Genomic DNA, 17,173 nt, shown 5'->3' with positions numbered 1-17,173 from the left:
TGGATGTTAATCTTAATACCCTCCTTTTTCTCCCCCCCCCCCTTATTCCTCCCTACCCACCCATCCTCCCCAGTCCCTTTCCCTTTTGGTACCTGTTAGTCCATTCTTGAGTTCTGTGATTCTGCTGCTGTTTTGTTCCTTTGTTCTTATATTCCACAGATGAGTGAAATCATTTGGTATTTCTCTTTCTCTGCTTGGCTTGTTTCACTGAGCATAATACCCTCCAGCTCCATCCATGTTGCTGCAAATGGTAGGATTTGCCCTTTTCTTATGGCTGAGTAGTATTCCATTGTGTATATGTACCACATCTTCTTTATCCATTCATCTATAGATGGACATTTAGGTTGCTTCCAATTCTTGGCTATTGTAAATAGTGCTGCGATAAACATACGGGTGCACTGGTCTTTCTCATACTTGATTGCTGCATTCTTAGGGTAAATTCCTAGGAGTGCAATTCCTGGGTCAAATGGTAAGTCTGTTTTGAGCATTTTGATGTACCTCCATACTATACTGCTTTCCACAATGGTTGAACTAACTTACATTCCCACCAGCAGTGTAGGAGGGTTCCCCTTTCTCCACAGCCTCGCCAACATTTGTTGTTGTTTGTCTTTTGGATGGCAGCCATCCTTACTGGTGTGAGGTGATACCTCATTGTTGTTTTAATTTGCATTTCTCTGATAATTAGTGATGTGGAGCATCTTTTCATGTGTCTGTTGGCCATCTGTATTTCTTTTTTGGAGAACTGTCTCTTCAGTTCCTCTGCCCATTTTTTAATTGGGTTATTTGTTTTTTGTTTGTTGAGGCATGTGAGCTCTTTATATATTCTGGACGTCAAGCCTTTATCGGATGTGTCATTTTCAAATATATTCTCCCATACTGTAGGGTTCCTTTTTGTTCTATTGATGATGTCTTTTGCTGTACAGAAGCTTTTCAGCTTAATATAGTCCCACTTGTTCATTTTTGCTGTTGTTTTCCTTGCCCGGGGAGATATGTTCAAGAAGAGGTCACTCATGTTTATGTCTAAGAGGTTTTTGCCTATGTTTTCTTCCAAGAGTTTAATGGTTTCGTGACTTACATTCAGGTCTTTGATCCATTTTGAATCTACATTTGTGTATGGGTTAGACAATGGTCCAGTTTCATTCTCCTACATGTAGCTGTCCAGTTTTGCCAGCAGCATCTGTTGAAGAGACTGTCATTTCGCCATTGTATGTCCATGGCTCCTTTATCAAATATTAATTGACCATATATGTCTGGGTTAATGTCTGGATTCTCTAGTCTGTTCCATTGGTCTGTGGCTCTGTTCTTGTGCCAGTACCAAATTGTCTTGATTACTATGGCTTTATAATAGAGCTTGAAGTTGGGGAGTGAGATCCCCCCTACTTTATTCTTCTTTCTCAGGATTGCTTTGGCTATTCGGGGTCTTTGGTGTTTCCATATGAATTTTTGAATTATTTGTTCCAGTTCATTGAAGAATGTTGCTGGTAGTTCCATAGGGATTGCATCAAATCTGTATATTGCTTTGGGCAGGATGGCCATTTTGACGATATTAATTCTTCCTAGCCACGAGCATGGGATGCGTTTCCATCTGTTAGTGTCCCCTTTAATTTCTCTTAAGAGTGACTTGTAGTTTTCAGAGTGTAAGTCTTTCACTTCTTTGGTTAGGTTTATTCCTAGGTATTTTATTTTTTTTGATGCAATTGTGAATGGAGTTGTTTTCCTGATTTCTCTTTCTGTTGGTTCATTGTTAGTGTATAGGAAAGCCACAGATTTCTGTGTGTTGATTTTGTATCCTGCAACTTTGCTGTATTCCGATATCAGTTCTAGTAGTTTTGGGGTGGAGTCTTTAGGGTTTTTTATGTACAGTATCATGTCATCTGTAAATAGTGACAGTTTAACTTCTTCTTTACCAATCTGGATTCCTTGTATTTTTTTGTTTTGTCTGATTGCCATGGCTAGGACCTCCAGTACTATGTTAAATAACAGTGGGGAGAGTGGGCATCCCTGTCTAGTTCCCGATCTCAGAGGAAATGCTTTCAGCTTCTCGCTGTTCAATATAATGTTGGCTGTGGGTTTTTCATAGATGGCCTTTATTATGTTGAGGTACTTGCCCTCTATTCCCATTTTGCTGAGAGTTTTAATCATGAATGGATAATATATTTGATTTTATACCTGTATTTTTTATCTGCCCTTGTTTTGTGTTTCTATTTCACTCATTTCTTGCCTTCCATTGGATTGAAAAATATAACTTTTTTTCTCCTCAACCGGTTTGGAAATTACACACTGTGTACTTACTTTTTTAGTGCTTATTCCAGAAATGACAATACACACATATTTATCCCAACCCAAATACCTTTGCCCTCTTGTAGCTAATTCAAGAACTGTAAAACATTTTTCATTTAATTAGTAGCTTAGCGATTAAAAAAATAATAATAATGTAGATGATGTGAATTCGGATTGCAACTCCTGGAGGGATGGGTTGTGGGTTTTCTCAGGACCTTGCTGTCCCCAAGACAGGGCAGTTCTGTTTCTGCTTCTCAGTTGCACCGAGACGTATCTCTTTGGTGTCCCAGCCTAATGGGAGCACCTATCTATCTGTCTCCGGACCTTGGGTGTGTTAGGGTTTGTCCTCTGTCTTCCATTTCTTCCAAGGCTGAGGAAACGGCAGCTCAAGTCCACTGGGACAAGCAAAGGCTAACAGGAGAAAGGACAACTTTGGAGTCCCGCTCACCTCTTCATGTCCTCACCCTCACTTTGATGTTCGTCTGATAATCCCACACCATCTTATCAGATGTTTCTTTTCTTCCCAGCTAAACTTTCTAGCTTTCAGCAGATGGACTTCTCCGAATTACTGCCATATTCTCGGAAATGAAACCAAAGCAAATTTGTCCTCATACTATTTTTATTAACACAAAGTCTGTTTCTCCTAGCTCCTGCTAAATAAATGCTAAGCAAATATTTAAAGTATCAGTTTGATGGGATGTCAGGTTACTAGCTTTCTGAGTCCCGGGTACGGTGACATATAATCCACAGACCTTTGTCTGTCACTCAAATAACTTGGCAGAATGAGCTACCAGCTGAATATTGGCTCCGTCTACCAGCTGCAAACTTCAAAACTCAAAATCTTCCTTTCAACCAATAATAAGCAGCTGAAAGTTTATATAGGTTTGGGGATAAGGAAGATCTGCTGCTCTTCACAACAACTACGGATGACAGTATTTTTAAGCCTTTTTACATACGAGGACATTGACAAAGTCTGAGCAACATGGCTCTCGTAACTGGGGGCTGGGGGCAGGCCCGGGGGCCCAGAGCCCATGCTTGTAACTTCTACAGTTTCTTTCATTCTGACACACAAAATGAAAAAGACATTACTTTCTCTGTCTGTGTATATTTACAAGGGAGGATTTTCCACAGGTTTTTGACAGACAGGCTTTCCACTAGTAATTAGTTTTAGCTTGAATATTTCTTCCCTTGTTCTATAGAGTGCAATTTGCTATGAAAATCTCCCTTAGTGTTTCAAATTACATCATCTTTCTTCCTATTTACATCACCTTGAATATGTAAAAATTATTTGAAGGAACAATTAGTTTATAGACCAATTTACATCATTATATTTAGAAACTATGTCAACACCTGGAAAACGATTTTCTTTAATATAAAGTCAATCATCCAAAAGGAGGATGTAAACAGTAAAATGTCAGTGGTCAACGGATGCTGGACAAGCTGTTTCTCTGTAATTGACACACACTAATTGTCATTATGTAACACCAAAGTGTATAAAATACTTGACAGCATTTAATAAAAATGTGATTGAGTTGATTTAAAAGCTTAACAGAATAGTTCACTTAGGGTGCTACTACATATTTTTACCACTTGCATTTACTTTTGAAATAAATCCCTATAAATGAAGACATTCTGATATATGTGGCTAAAAACTTTATCTTTGAAATAAAATCCCTCCTGTTAAAAAGAAACTCCCAGCATTACTCAAGCACACTAGACACATAAAATTGAAATTATCTCATGTATTTCATGATTTCCTAGTGCAAAAAGAAGGGACTTTGCAGAAATTCATTGGTTTAGAATGCCAAATTTAATTTCCCATATGTAATTATGTGCCACTGGCATTGTGCCAGTCAGGAAGGTATAGCTCAGACATAGTATATATGAAACAGACAAACAGCAAAATCCCATATTGTGGAAGAGGTCTTCCTGAACACTTACCTGTGTAAATTTTTCTTTTTATTCATTCTGCTTTTTACAGTAACTGAAGACAATTTTTAAGAATTGGGTAGTAATAACAACATTGATGAAATAAATGCAGGGCCTTCAGAAGCATGTTTCTTAAAGTACAAGTTCTTTTTAGCTTTGTTTTGGAGCATACTTTATCCTGAATTGCAGACTCTCATGAAAGAAATGCACATCCCAAAGCATACTAATAAACTTAATTCTTTTTCTAAATGCAATTACATTAGTCAAAATAGTAATACTATTGATTTGTCTATAGCAAAGATATTCTGATTCAATTTTGTGACACAGATGTATATATTTGGTAATTGGCAGCAGAAATCCATCCAAGCAGTCTGTGGTCAAAGAACACTCCTGCCTGCAAGCAGCTTCTGTCTGAGGTTGTCTGATACTCTCACATACAAATCATCTGCACTGCAGACAGGAAATCAAAATAATGCAAACATGAATCGGCTTGCAAAACATTTATCCCCTGGGTTTCCACGACAGCAAATTACCTCTGCACTATATACCTTCTTTGACTTTTATCATGATGGCAAAACTTTTGGGTTAGTTACTTTGGGCTTGTTTTGTATTGTGATGAGATGAATATATATCACATACTCTGTATATACATAATGCCAGATTCCTTTCATGATTTTTTAACCTGTAAGATAAATCTGGTGTTTGACAGGTCTACTAGTTTTATTCTAACTTGCCCCTCCCAAAATGCATTAACGTTATCTTTCATTTCATAGTAAAATACTATATCAATCCATAAATGTATATTTCTTTTGCACATTCAGTCATTTAAGGGTCTTCTGCATACACTAGATGTAAATTCTCTAGGAGTTTTAGAAGTTGTCACAAATTCTAGAATTTGATTGGATGCTTTCAAAATAAGCTTTTTCTCCTAACAGAGTGCTTGCCTGAGTCCTCTGCCTAGAACGCTTTGCCCAGCCTGGGACTGGGTGGCTGTCCTCCCCGTATGGCTGTGCCCTTGTACTGGCTCTTTGTGTGTGTGATGCTCCCAGATTCTCCTCTCTGGCCAGGCAGACGCATGCTCTGCTTTCCCCTAATACCGCTAACACAGTGTTTATCCCACTGGTTTGTATTTTCATAAATAAGTGGGGATAGTAACAACCTCCTCCTGGTGGTGTTCAGATCAGTAAATGAGGTGAAGTCCAGGTCAGAGTGACACATAAAAGGCACTCCATGAAGCCTCATCTCCCAGGCCCCATGGCCACGGGACAGTGGTTTCTCACGGAAGTGGAGCGGTAGCCCCGTGACCCAGGTGCTGCTAGCCCTGCCCTCTCCCGCTCTCTGTCTTAGGCTCACACTCCCCCAAGCACAGATTTTCCAGGTGGGCCTGGAAACCGAGCACAGGGGAGGTGAGCACAGACGGAGAACATGCCTCTGCTCACTGCTCACGACGTGCTCAGACCACAGGCCGTCGGGTCCCTGCCTTCCTGCTTCCCGTTAGACAGCCAAGGGGCTAACTAGGAACCCCCCAAATGCCTTGAGGAATTGGGAAGATCCAAGCACCTCTGTACTTTCAAGCAGTCAGATTCTGAATTGTTATTGGAAACAATGGCATGCAGGCTGGGAATCTGGCCAGAATGGAGAATGGAGATTTCAGTTTTTCCTGAGTTGTTATGGATTAAGAGTTTACCATATTGCTGATGAGTCTCCATGAAAAGCATTCAGTTTTCCATGTTCATTGTGCAGCTACCTAGTGATGGACAAAAACACACAAAGTCCCAAGGGTTTCGGGCTTTATGTCACTTCAATATCTGAACATTTGTATGTTTATCTTTAACTTTTTAAAGTTCAAGAGAAAACTTAGTACTTCCTCTATGTCTTATACACAGATTAACACAAAATTTCTTATTAGATGGATTACAGGCCTCTATGTAAAAAATAAAATATCACAAAGTTTAGAAATTAATAAACATGCTTTAAAAATGTTTATTCTTTATTTAGATACAATGTTCATTTACATATTTCTCCATAATTATCTGTAAAAAAGTGCATATAAATACAAAGTAACAATGAGAAACATGACAGAAAAAAATAGCCACCTCATTTCTGCTTTTTGTTAAACTATATGACAAATTAGAGATTAGGTCCTTTTGAAATGTGGAGACTCTTTTCAGGGTTAGGAATTTGATTTGTCCCTTAATATAAAGAAATGTTGAATGTCCATATAGTAAAACACTAGTCAGTCCTGAGAATAGTAAATGGATTAGTTATTCATCATAGGGAATTGTTTGAAATGATGAGTATTGGCCAGGGCCAAAGGATCTCCCTTAAAGCAGAAATAACACTCAAATTGCTACCTAGGTACTTGACATTGATACCCCTACCACAGGACGATATTTAAACAATTTAGGCATAATTAGGAAGACTGCGTTAGCAGGTATCGTTTACCCATCATAGCCTAAAGCTCCTTTTCCCTTCAGCAGACTAAAGAGTGTGAACATACCTCTCCCTACGGTCTTGGTGGGAGTTGTGGAATTCTATAATTCTGGAAATAGGGTTTCTTCCTGAATGATAGGGGATTTGCAGAGTCACAAACGTAGGAAGAAGAGTTGAAGCACTAGAGCGAAGCAGAGTAGGAAGAAGTAACCAGTGGTCAGACTTACCACTGAAAACAGAAATTAAAACATAAGAATATCACTTGAAGGACTGAACATTGTATTTGTACCAATTATACAAATTTCAGGGTATCCACATTCAAAGAAAGAGCTGCAAAACAGGGAAAGAGAGAGTGACTGTGTCTTTCCTGGATATGAGGACTTGGACAATACGTATGTCATCATCTGCACTTTTCATGGTGTTTCTTTTAGACCAAATGAAGATGTGGGGATGGATGGTTTGAATCGGCAAAACCAAGAAGACTCAGGTCCCAGGGAAGGGCTTTATGAGTCCAAATTCACCTACAGCTTACAAGCATATACGAGAACTGCATTTAAAAGCAGTCTAAGAAGGAATGTATTATATGGGAAACTATCCTCATGGTTTTAGTCTACTTTGCAGAATATCTAGAAAGTAATCAAGCCACAGTCCTGTCTTAAAAAACGGAATTTAAAAGAAAGTTTACCTTCATTATGGGTAACAAAGCAAAAAGTTATGTACTCATAAATTTTACAATGAGTAAATTTTACAATGAGAAACTGCCTTGATGCACTTTCTTAGATATCCTTTCATTACTTAATCCACAAAATTAATTAGGATATATTGGAAATGTCACATTTTAAAGAGTTCTTTAAAACATACTTTTTGGTAACTATTTTTACACATATTTATATTTAAAATAAAACATATAAACATTCCTTCATATTCACATGAGCTAGTTCAAAAGGTGGGAATATCTTTTCTATACTACACATTTTTAAAGGAAATATTTACAAGATAAGGACAATAATTTCCCCAAGAGCACAGGTTTCCAATATCCCTCCTATTCAGCAGATATTCCTCTCATTTTTTCAGCTAATTCTTTCCTCACTTCAATATGTTTTTCTAAATTTTGCACTTCATGTGGAAGATTGAGGTCCCAAACAGACAAGCAAAACTCTATTTCTAGAAAAAAGAAAAATAAAACGTTTCAAAGATCTGCCATAAGGCATTTTTATTCCAGTTTTGTTCATTTATATTTAGTTGCCTTGGACAAACGTATATATAAATATGGCTACAAATTAGGTACTAAATTATTGCCATTTATAAGAAATCACATTTGGAAAATGTTTAAAATGCGTTATAGAAACTACTACATCTCAAAAAGATTGTGGACCCTTAATAACCTAATAGTTTATTCTCTAAAAAAAATAAAGCTTTTAAAATATTGTTCAAAGTCAGACTTCCTAAGAACATAAAAATGAAAAACAGATGGAATCAGTATAAATTTGGGCTCACCCTCCTTTTACAGTGGCCTATACTTCTACTTCATCTAAAGAAATGCTTTTCTGAGGATGTTTGTACCCCCATTTCACCTATCCCCTGCCCCCTCCTTCTGGCCACCACAGTTGTGCTCCATATTTATGGGTCTTTTTCGGTTTGCTTGTTCATTTATTTTATTTTTTATATTCCACATGTAAGTGAATTCACTGTCTTTCTCTGACATATCGCACTTAGCATAATATCTTCTAGGCCCATCAATGTTGTTGTAAATGGCACGATTTCATTCTTTCTTAAGGCTGCGTACTATTTCATTATGCATGTGATATACATATTATATAATCACATCTTCTTTGTCCATTCACCTACTGATGGGCACTTAGGCTGCTCCTGTATCTTCGCTATTGTAAATAATACTGCAATAAACATAGGGGTGCATATATCCTTTTGAATTAGTGTTTTCTTTTCCTTGGATAAATACCCAGAAATGAAATTACTGGGTCATGTGGAATTTCTATTTTTAATTTTTTGGGGAACCTCCATACTCCATCCCACAGCGGCTGCACCACTTACATCCCCACCAGCAGTGCACAAGGCTTCCTTTCCTCCACAGCTTTTGGAAAAATAAATACTTAACCCTCCAAATCACTGAAACAATTTTGAAAATTTGTGTCTAAAGTTTTTGCACTATAAAGAAGCTACAAATTAAAAATGCCTAAAGTACTACAGCACATGTAATATTTATTATGAATCTGTAAAACATGTAATATGCTATAATCATCCATGTCATTGCACTATGATTAGAATACAGTATCCTTTTAACTTTACCTTTTTGGTGTTGTGGACCTTCAGTACTTTTCCGGTTATACCCCAAAACCAGCATGACATTTTTAAGGCTACCTTTACAAAAAAAATATGAATTTTCTGTTAAAAACAATATAATAAGGTGGACTAAAAAAGCATAGTTTCTATATTTGAAGACATGAAAACCTTGGAACTTAATTTACAATTCTACTTTTTAAGTGATGCTTCAATTATGTTGAATAAAGAATTCTCCAAGAAGATCAGCACATCTTTAAAGTTAGAAAATTTGTGATCTACTCCCTGCTATAATTTCTGCAAGTTATGTGACTCTGAGAAAAAACAGCTTAAACTTTTTGGAAAGTGGGTTTACTCTATGCACATTACCCCTCTGCCCAAAGTTATAACATTACATGAGAAAATGGGTGAAAAGTGTTTTGGATACTGAAAGGCACTATTCAAATATGAAGCCTATGAATGGATATACTGATACTCCCATAAAACCATACTTAATTCTCAAGTCATTCACTAATCTTTTCAATAGATATTCATCAAAAGAGGCTCTGGGAATAAAGGGATGAGCGAGCCCATGTAGATACAACCTACATGGAGTTTATGTTCTCGGAGGTGATGACATTAATGAAACAATGACGGCCAAGATCCATGCTATGCAAGAACGAGGTGGTGACATCACCAAGAGCAAACTTTGACCTCATCTGTATTCAACTTCTCTGAGGTTTTGACGGAAGAGCTACTATTTTTAAAAAAGTAAGAGTTAACTCGGCCAAGAAAGCAGACTAAGATAATTAAATTAGATCGACTAAGCAAAGAATGAAACAGCACATGAAAAACATTGAGGCAGAATGAAGCCTGGTGTTTAAAAATGACTGACCGTCTTCCGGACCGGAAGAGCTGGAAGGAATGTGGTAAGTGATGGAGGCTAGAGAGGTGGGGCAAAGCCACACCTTGTAGATCATGATCAAATTTACCTTTATATTAAAAATCGATTAAACCCACTGAATCCCATATAATGTGAGCAATGAACAAACATTTGGGTCTTAAAGTACAAAAAAAGTAGAGGATGTAACAACCTTGGTAGAACAAAACTAGAGAGACAGCTGATGACAGGCCGTACACTCTGCTTGCCTGGATGTGTACCCGACAGTCACCACTCGCTAGGAGCGTCTCGTCTAACCCCGTCTGCCACTCTGACATGTATTCACAGGAAATGGGTGAGGATCAGAGAAACACTTGTCCCTCCTTGATATATTCATATAAAAGGAGTTCACTATTTTCTAATTCACTATTTTCTTCACCCTGTCAAACTTTTATTACTTATTTGCGAAAGGTACCTAAACTCATTTTGCAGAACTTAATCCCATAGTGTTATTTTGTGATCAACTTTGTATTTTGTTAATACTATTCTCTAAACCAAATAGTTAGTCAAAAGACAATCAAATGTCTAATTATAAATATATTTCATGCGCTATCATGATTTCTTCATATTTAAATAGATACGTATGAGCAAGAAAAGATATAAAAGCTTGAGTAAAACATGATTTATCAATATTTGTAGATTGTGAAGTTCAGCATATATTGCTAAAAGAATATAAATTTGTTTATAGAATGAAAAACCAAATAGGATTCTTCAGCAAGGGTTTGAATGATAAAAATAAACACTGGTCTCAATTTTTTTGGTCAAAAATTTAAAAATACTCAACATTACCTATTTCCCATTTTTCCCGTAGGAATAAAGAAAAAAGAGAAAGTAGGACCCAAATTTGGTGCTCAGCTGCAAGAATCTGCTTGTCTTGTAAGAATGACAGCATCTATCCCTCCATTTCTTTAATGACCCTATTAAACATTTATCCCCGTCTTACGTCTCATGTGGGCTTCTGAGACCTTTCAAATGACACTATAAAGTGAAAACAAATAAAAAAATAACAGCAGTTTTGTAGTCTTTAGAGAATAAGAAAAAAGATGTAAAGGAAAGAAACTTGCCTAACTGTGCTGTCATCATGACTCTAACAGAATCACATAAATTGTGAATTATACGAATAATCCGACGGGTTGACAGATCCAGGAGCAAGATCTGGCCTCCTCCGGTTCCTATCCAGAGAGCGGTGTTCTTCTGGAGGCAGAGAGTTTTCACTCTCCCAGAATAAGACATTTTGTGTTTTGATTCTTTGTTTCCTTTTACTCTTTCCTCCCTAAAACCATAAAGAAAGTATCCATTAATAATTTTATCAACAATTCAAGAGAGAAAAAAATGTGTGTATATACATACATATATATTACATATAACCCTTTATCATGTATTATGAATACATGGTAGCATACTTTATATATCATTAACATTGTACAAAATGAATTTACAAATAACCTTTTATCATATGAATATGTTATAGTGTAATTATATATCATTACAGTTGTACAAAACGAATTTTGCTAGGTACAGAGTGTCAAAGTATCTTCTCTATCCCAAGCCAAAATTGTCAAAAATAACACAATAGGCCCTTGACTTCAAGAAAATCTGAAATAAGATGGATACAATTTTTTAATAAATAGCAAGCCTATATAACTGAGTTAAAAAAATTTTGACCAATTAAAAAAAAGTTAATTTCAAAAGCTCTCCATGACATCTAAAAGTTACAAAGGAAAATTAAATTATAGTCATTTACATGTAAAAGGTATCAGTACAAACCATTGAATTTCCCTGAGCCAGGGAATAATTCATCGTAAAAATGAGATGTCCAGAAATAAAAGAATCCTAATAATTTTAGGACTTGAGTAAGTACGGAAGCCTTTACCAGGCAGAACTGTCAGTACTTCTGAACATAAATCTCCTCAACATCCACAGAAAAACTAAAAGATTCTGGGAAAGTAAACCTCGGAGGCTCATTTTATGGATATGCTGTGTAACCTAAATGTTCTCCAGAGCATAAAAACCCTATACAGTAAAAACAAGATAGAACAAAATTACAAAGTAGCCAGCAAGAAAGGTTGGCTGTGGCCCCGTTTCCCAGCAACAGCAGAGAAAGGATGTGTTTGATGTGACGTCTGAGGTTCGCCTCTGACACGCTAGCAAAAACTAAGAGAAGGGCTCTTAGTCTGCTGTCCTGATCCCCCCTCCTTAGGGCCCTGGTCACATTTTCCCCCCATATTTTCATACTCTTCTGTGACTTTTTAGCTTATCTTCACAGCAGAGTATCCATGGACCCACAGGATAATTATAACTAGCAAAATTCTATTTTGTGGCACTACTGCAGACAGAGCCAGCAATGAATCCAGTATGGGCACGTTCAATGTCCCATTTTTTCATTAGAGAATATTCTTTGTAGTGCCTTGAAGAAACCATATATATCATGCTCCTATTTTATTTCTCCAAAATGAAATTTGCTGGATACCAAGAGATGGTACCGCAAAGCACCGACAGTTCTGCTTCTGGGTTTTGGTTGTTCTAAATTTTCTAGTTAGAGGTAGAAATGAAGGAAAATAAGCCATACTTCCTCCCTCTTAGCGGAATAAAGACCCCATGATATTGTACCAACAGTCAACAGCAGGTTGTACGCTTAAAAATGTGTGAAGAGGGTACATCTCATGTTGTGTTCTTTCCTCAATAAAACTTTAAAAAGCAACCACTTAATTTACTTTAAAAAGTGCACACAGTCTATTAGTTCGCAGAGCTTTTCAGTTTTCTTATCCCGCACTTCCACAAACGGGCTATTCTTCTTCGCGACGTAGAGAGCTGTGTCCACCACCACGGCTATGATGTTGGAATCACTGAAAGCTGCATAAGAGAACCTAGGGGGAAAAAAAAGACAGTCACCATTATTTATTTTTGGCAAACAGATTGGCTAACATAGGCCCCATCTGCCCAGCAAACTCCTAGATGGACTTAGAGGCTTAACTTAAATGTCACCTCCTCTGGAATTCGTCCCTGACCTATTGCAACAGACCAGTCACTCCCCTTCCCCCACTGGTATTGCTGTATTATTATGGACCTCATTATTAGTAGTGATTAGTGTGTCCCAGATACTAGATAGTAAATGCAATTCCTTAAGGACAAGGACTATGCCTTTTCTGTATACACACAATCCAGGGAAGAGTCATCCTAAGTACCTATCTACCTGTCTAATAGACATACATATACAGTACATGGGTGTGTAAGTATCTACCTAGAAAATGCCAGGTTAACAAAGCAGGCAGTTTGGTGAGTGGATGGAGGGGTGAGGGAGGAACGAACAGGAAGGATGAACAACAAGGGAAGAGTAAAAATGGTTAAAGTTGCAATTCAATCAGGTAGATAACAGGAAACTACCACAGGATATAACAATCTTTAGCTCATCCTAGAGTAGGAAGGTTTTTTCTTTTTCTCCATCTTTTCTACTCTGGCAAGGGAGATGACAAAATGATGGGAGCTGCTGTGTTTTTGGTAATTCTTTCCTGAGTGTCTGCTACATTTAACAGAAGACAGTTCAAACTGGTACAAATACGGCAGAGCGTTTTCAAATTTCTCAAATATTTCTGTGTGTTATCTCATGCGATCCTCAGCTAAAATCTTATAAAATATTATAAATCTCAGTGTAATTACAGAAAGAAAGTTTACAAATGCTAAGCAAATTGCTCAAGGATCACCTGTTACCTTGAAAATAAAAGAACAATACTGATCCCGGGGCCCATCCTAAGCTTAATTCATCTAATTTAATTGGTCTGAAGTGGTTCCCAGGCATTAGATTACTTCCAGTCACCTAGTCGTTTCTAATGCACAGCCGGTGTGGAGAACCAGTCGGTCTAGTATTATTAAGAAAGCACTTTTGAAAATATAAAAATGTGTAAAGTTGTTGTGAACGACATAATAGATGCAATGGAGGAACAAGTCCAGGGAGCCTCATTCGCATGAGTGGGACCGGAGACAGCCGACTCGGAGGGAGTGATGTTTGCCCTGAGCAGGTAGAGGCACAGCCGCCACCCTGGCAAAGGGAAAACCACACGTGAAGGTGGGGGAGGGGGCTAGGAAAGCGGGCAGATCGCATTGGGGAACTGAGGCAGTTTCACTTTGGCTACAGCTCAGGGGCAAGGAGGCCGCACGACGTGAATCGAGAGAGGACTGTCCGTGAGGGCCTAGCAGGCTGCCTTCAGGACTTCGGAATTCGGATAGTGAGATGCCTCTGAAGGGTGTTGAGCAGAAGACTGACCTCAGATTGACTTGCACTTTAGAGTCTCTCTCTGTGATGCTGAGAATGGACCCAAGGAAGCACAGCTGGAGGTGGACAACTGGTTAGAAAGAGGTTGTTGTTAACACAGCCACGGCTGGTGGGTGACAGCCTGGCCCAGATGGGGATACGGTTCTGACAGATGGGGGGTGGTCTTGACAGATGGGGGGGCAGCTGCAGCAACAGTGAGAGGTGCAAGGATTTGAGATCAGTGAAGGGGAGAGTTGAGCAGACAAAGGGAGGAAAGGTCGAAGGAGTCTAGGATTACTCCCAAGCTCCAGTCTAACTAGATCTCAAGGAAATACTAGGTTCTTCCTCAAGATGGGGACCTGTGCCTCACAGCGAGCGGAGGTGACCGCTAGCATTTATGGCAAGCCTCCTGAGGGTGGGCACTGTGTTCGCCTCTTACATAAATTTTCCTGTGCAGTTTCCAAAGCATCTCTCTGAGATAGAATACATTACATTCCTCAGGTTAGAGAGGTTTTTAAAGATTTAAGGAGCTCTTGACCAACCAACACATGGCAGGGCCAAAAGGCGAACTATGGCTGACGCTCTGACCCGCCACCCTACATGCACTGCTTCCCACTGGTGAATGGAATAAATAAATTCCAACTGCAACGATCTGCTTAGAGTGCCACTTTTAAAAACTGAAACAACAAATTTTGGGTCTATATTTTATTTTATTCTGGCTGGAAACTGGTATCACTAACTTTGCTGTAGAGGGGATATTTGTGTAATTATCAAATCTAGAGATGACTTTATTCCTGAGGCCTAAGCCTCCCACAACCAATTTAATGGAAATTATCTAAAACACATATGTAAAATCCACAAATGAAGTAAAATACTGAGTTTATTGTCTTTCAAGTTCCATAATGTTTAATTTGGAAATAGAGATCATGACATTGCTAAAAATTGAGATTGATAACTATGATTAAGATTACCAGGGGTTTCCATATTTTATCCCAAATGTGATAGGCTGGATGATTTTTTTAATGTTCCTCTGCTTTCTGGGATTTTTCTACATCTTCCATAATAAATGGTTAATTTTATAATAGAAAAATAAATTATGCATTTTAAAAGATTTTCCTTTGGGATTATCAATAGCATTATTGACATAATTATAGAGAATAAACATGAATGAAGTAGTAAATTAATAGTATAGATAAAGGACTTACAACTGGTTTGTCCTGGTCTCAATCAGTTTCTGAATGGTGAAATCATCAGTAAATGAGAAAAGTTTTGTACCGCATCCTCCCCACATGATGTTTTTTTCATTTGAATTCATGGATTCACTCAGGCACATCAGTGGAGTGCTGACATCGCCTATATTCAGGATCCTCAGAGGAGCAGCCCCTTTACACTTGGCCAGGAAGAGAAAACACACTCGGTGAATTGAGTGTCTGCAGGGCGAAACACTGCAATATTGGTGCTTTCAAAACACTATTTTCCCATCTTAAATAGCTAGCGGTATTGAAATGAAAATTGAGAATATATTTTCTCAACAGATTTATAAAAAACAGGATTCAATTAAGCGGTCTTCAAAATATTATCCTTATAACCAATCTCTTCGCTTTTCTATGCAAAAGTTGTATGGAAAATAACCCAGGGTTTATAGTGTGCTTCTGTCTCAGTAGATAATCAGCTTTTTTGACAAGGAGTATGAATGACTGTTGGATGAACAGATGGAGCAGATGAATGGAGGGAGGGAGGAATAAATGCTTTAAAGATAAACGAGTGTCTAGAGAACGAAAAGTTAGATAATTTCTTCCCGGCTAAAGAAAATAAGGTTCCTTTGTTTTTCCCACAGATATTTATAAGGAATTATCTACTTCACTTGCATAAAAACAGAATTATCTCCATTCCTAATGTTATAAATCAGATTTATCATTTTATCCTTAGTTCATTCATATAAAATAGACTATCCATGAAGTATTTATAGAGGATTGACTGTGTGCAAATCCTCATGAAAGCAGCAAAAAGATGAAAAGCAGAATTTATGATCCTTGCTCTCAGGGAGTTTATAACCACTTGGCGGGGGGATAGTGGGGGGTCAGGATGAGCACACATAAAACAAAGAACTTCAAGTTTTAATGTACACTGTATTCAACATTTACCTTAACAGCTTTATCTTGAAAAATTGCTAAGTTACCATCAGCAGTGCCCACCAAAAGAAAATGCCTTTGCTTGCTAAAAGGAAAAATGACAAAACAGTTACAAAAGAGTCTTTACATTGACCAAGATGTCTTTAATGTTTCCCCCAGCTTCACTGAACTTTAGACTTGTTTCTCCCTGGCCAGATCACCCTTTTGTTACAGCATTTATTTTGGAAAACACAACCGCAGATTTTTTCTCTGACTGTTTGAGATGTTAAATCTTCTTCTGCCCTCTTGCCAGTTTTACAACCCTGGTATATCTTTCTCAAGGCCTTAGGAGTCAACCCATCAAGAATGACAGGGCGCCATCTCCCAGTGTCTGTGGGGCGATGGGAGTCTGGCTCCAATGGCGGACAGCAAGCAAGCACGGACGGCTGAGCCCCGGACAGCCTCCTCGCCTGCGGGTCCTCCAGTGCTTCTCCACCAGCTCGCCCCGCTGTGCAAAGATGCTCACGCCTTTCGCTTTACCAGAGTTGACTTCCATCTCTCTTACCTATTGCAATAATCGTAAATAGCCTTCTTTGCCTATTTAACTCCATCCATTGGAATTTTCTGACAATACCAAAATAATTCCATCTCCAAAACTGCCAATGGAGTTTATATTTCAGCTGCCAAAAAGTTGAGCTTTACATTTTTATTATACTTATTTACTGTTTGAAGCCAGAAACGGATATGAGGGATAATCTTCATGGATCCTGGCAATCATCCTGCCCCCAGTTAGAGCAACCAGCCTGCTACTCACGCCTGAAATTCCTCCCTTTAAATAAACTCCTCTAGGATAAGATCCCTGCTCATGAGAAGGGGTAAGACATGTTTACCCATTAACAACTTATGAATTCCCTTACGGGTTTTTTTTTCCCAATTAGGTACTTAGTGAGCTGA

The 17,173-nt window shown here is 38.1% G+C and overlaps 1 protein-coding gene across 2 annotated transcripts in view; it reads right to left on the bottom strand.

Moving 5' to 3' along the window:
• Positions 1-6,178: 6,178 nt before the first annotated feature.
• LRRK2 (leucine rich repeat kinase 2) overlaps positions 6,179-17,173 on the bottom strand; it is a 129,714-nt gene continuing 118,719 nt past the window's right edge. For both annotated transcript variants that reach the window (XM_057492517.1, XM_057492518.1), the window contains 6 exons: positions 16,253-16,325; positions 15,314-15,498; positions 12,574-12,726; positions 10,920-11,132; positions 8,950-9,017; positions 6,179-7,806 (listed from right to left, as the gene is read on the bottom strand). In XM_057492517.1, coding sequence (XP_057348500.1) covers positions 7,685-7,806; positions 8,950-9,017; positions 10,920-11,132; positions 12,574-12,726; positions 15,314-15,498; positions 16,253-16,325 — 814 coding nt within the window. In that variant the 3' untranslated portion in view covers positions 6,179-7,684. The remainder of the gene's footprint in view (positions 7,807-8,949; positions 9,018-10,919; positions 11,133-12,573; positions 12,727-15,313; positions 15,499-16,252; positions 16,326-17,173) is intronic.

The sequence above is a fragment of the Manis pentadactyla genome, chromosome 14 (assembly GCF_030020395.1).
Source record: "Manis pentadactyla isolate mManPen7 chromosome 14, mManPen7.hap1, whole genome shotgun sequence".
NCBI lineage: Eukaryota > Metazoa > Chordata > Mammalia > Pholidota > Manidae > Manis > Manis pentadactyla.
This window is presented reverse-complemented; position numbering and strand designations above follow the sequence as displayed.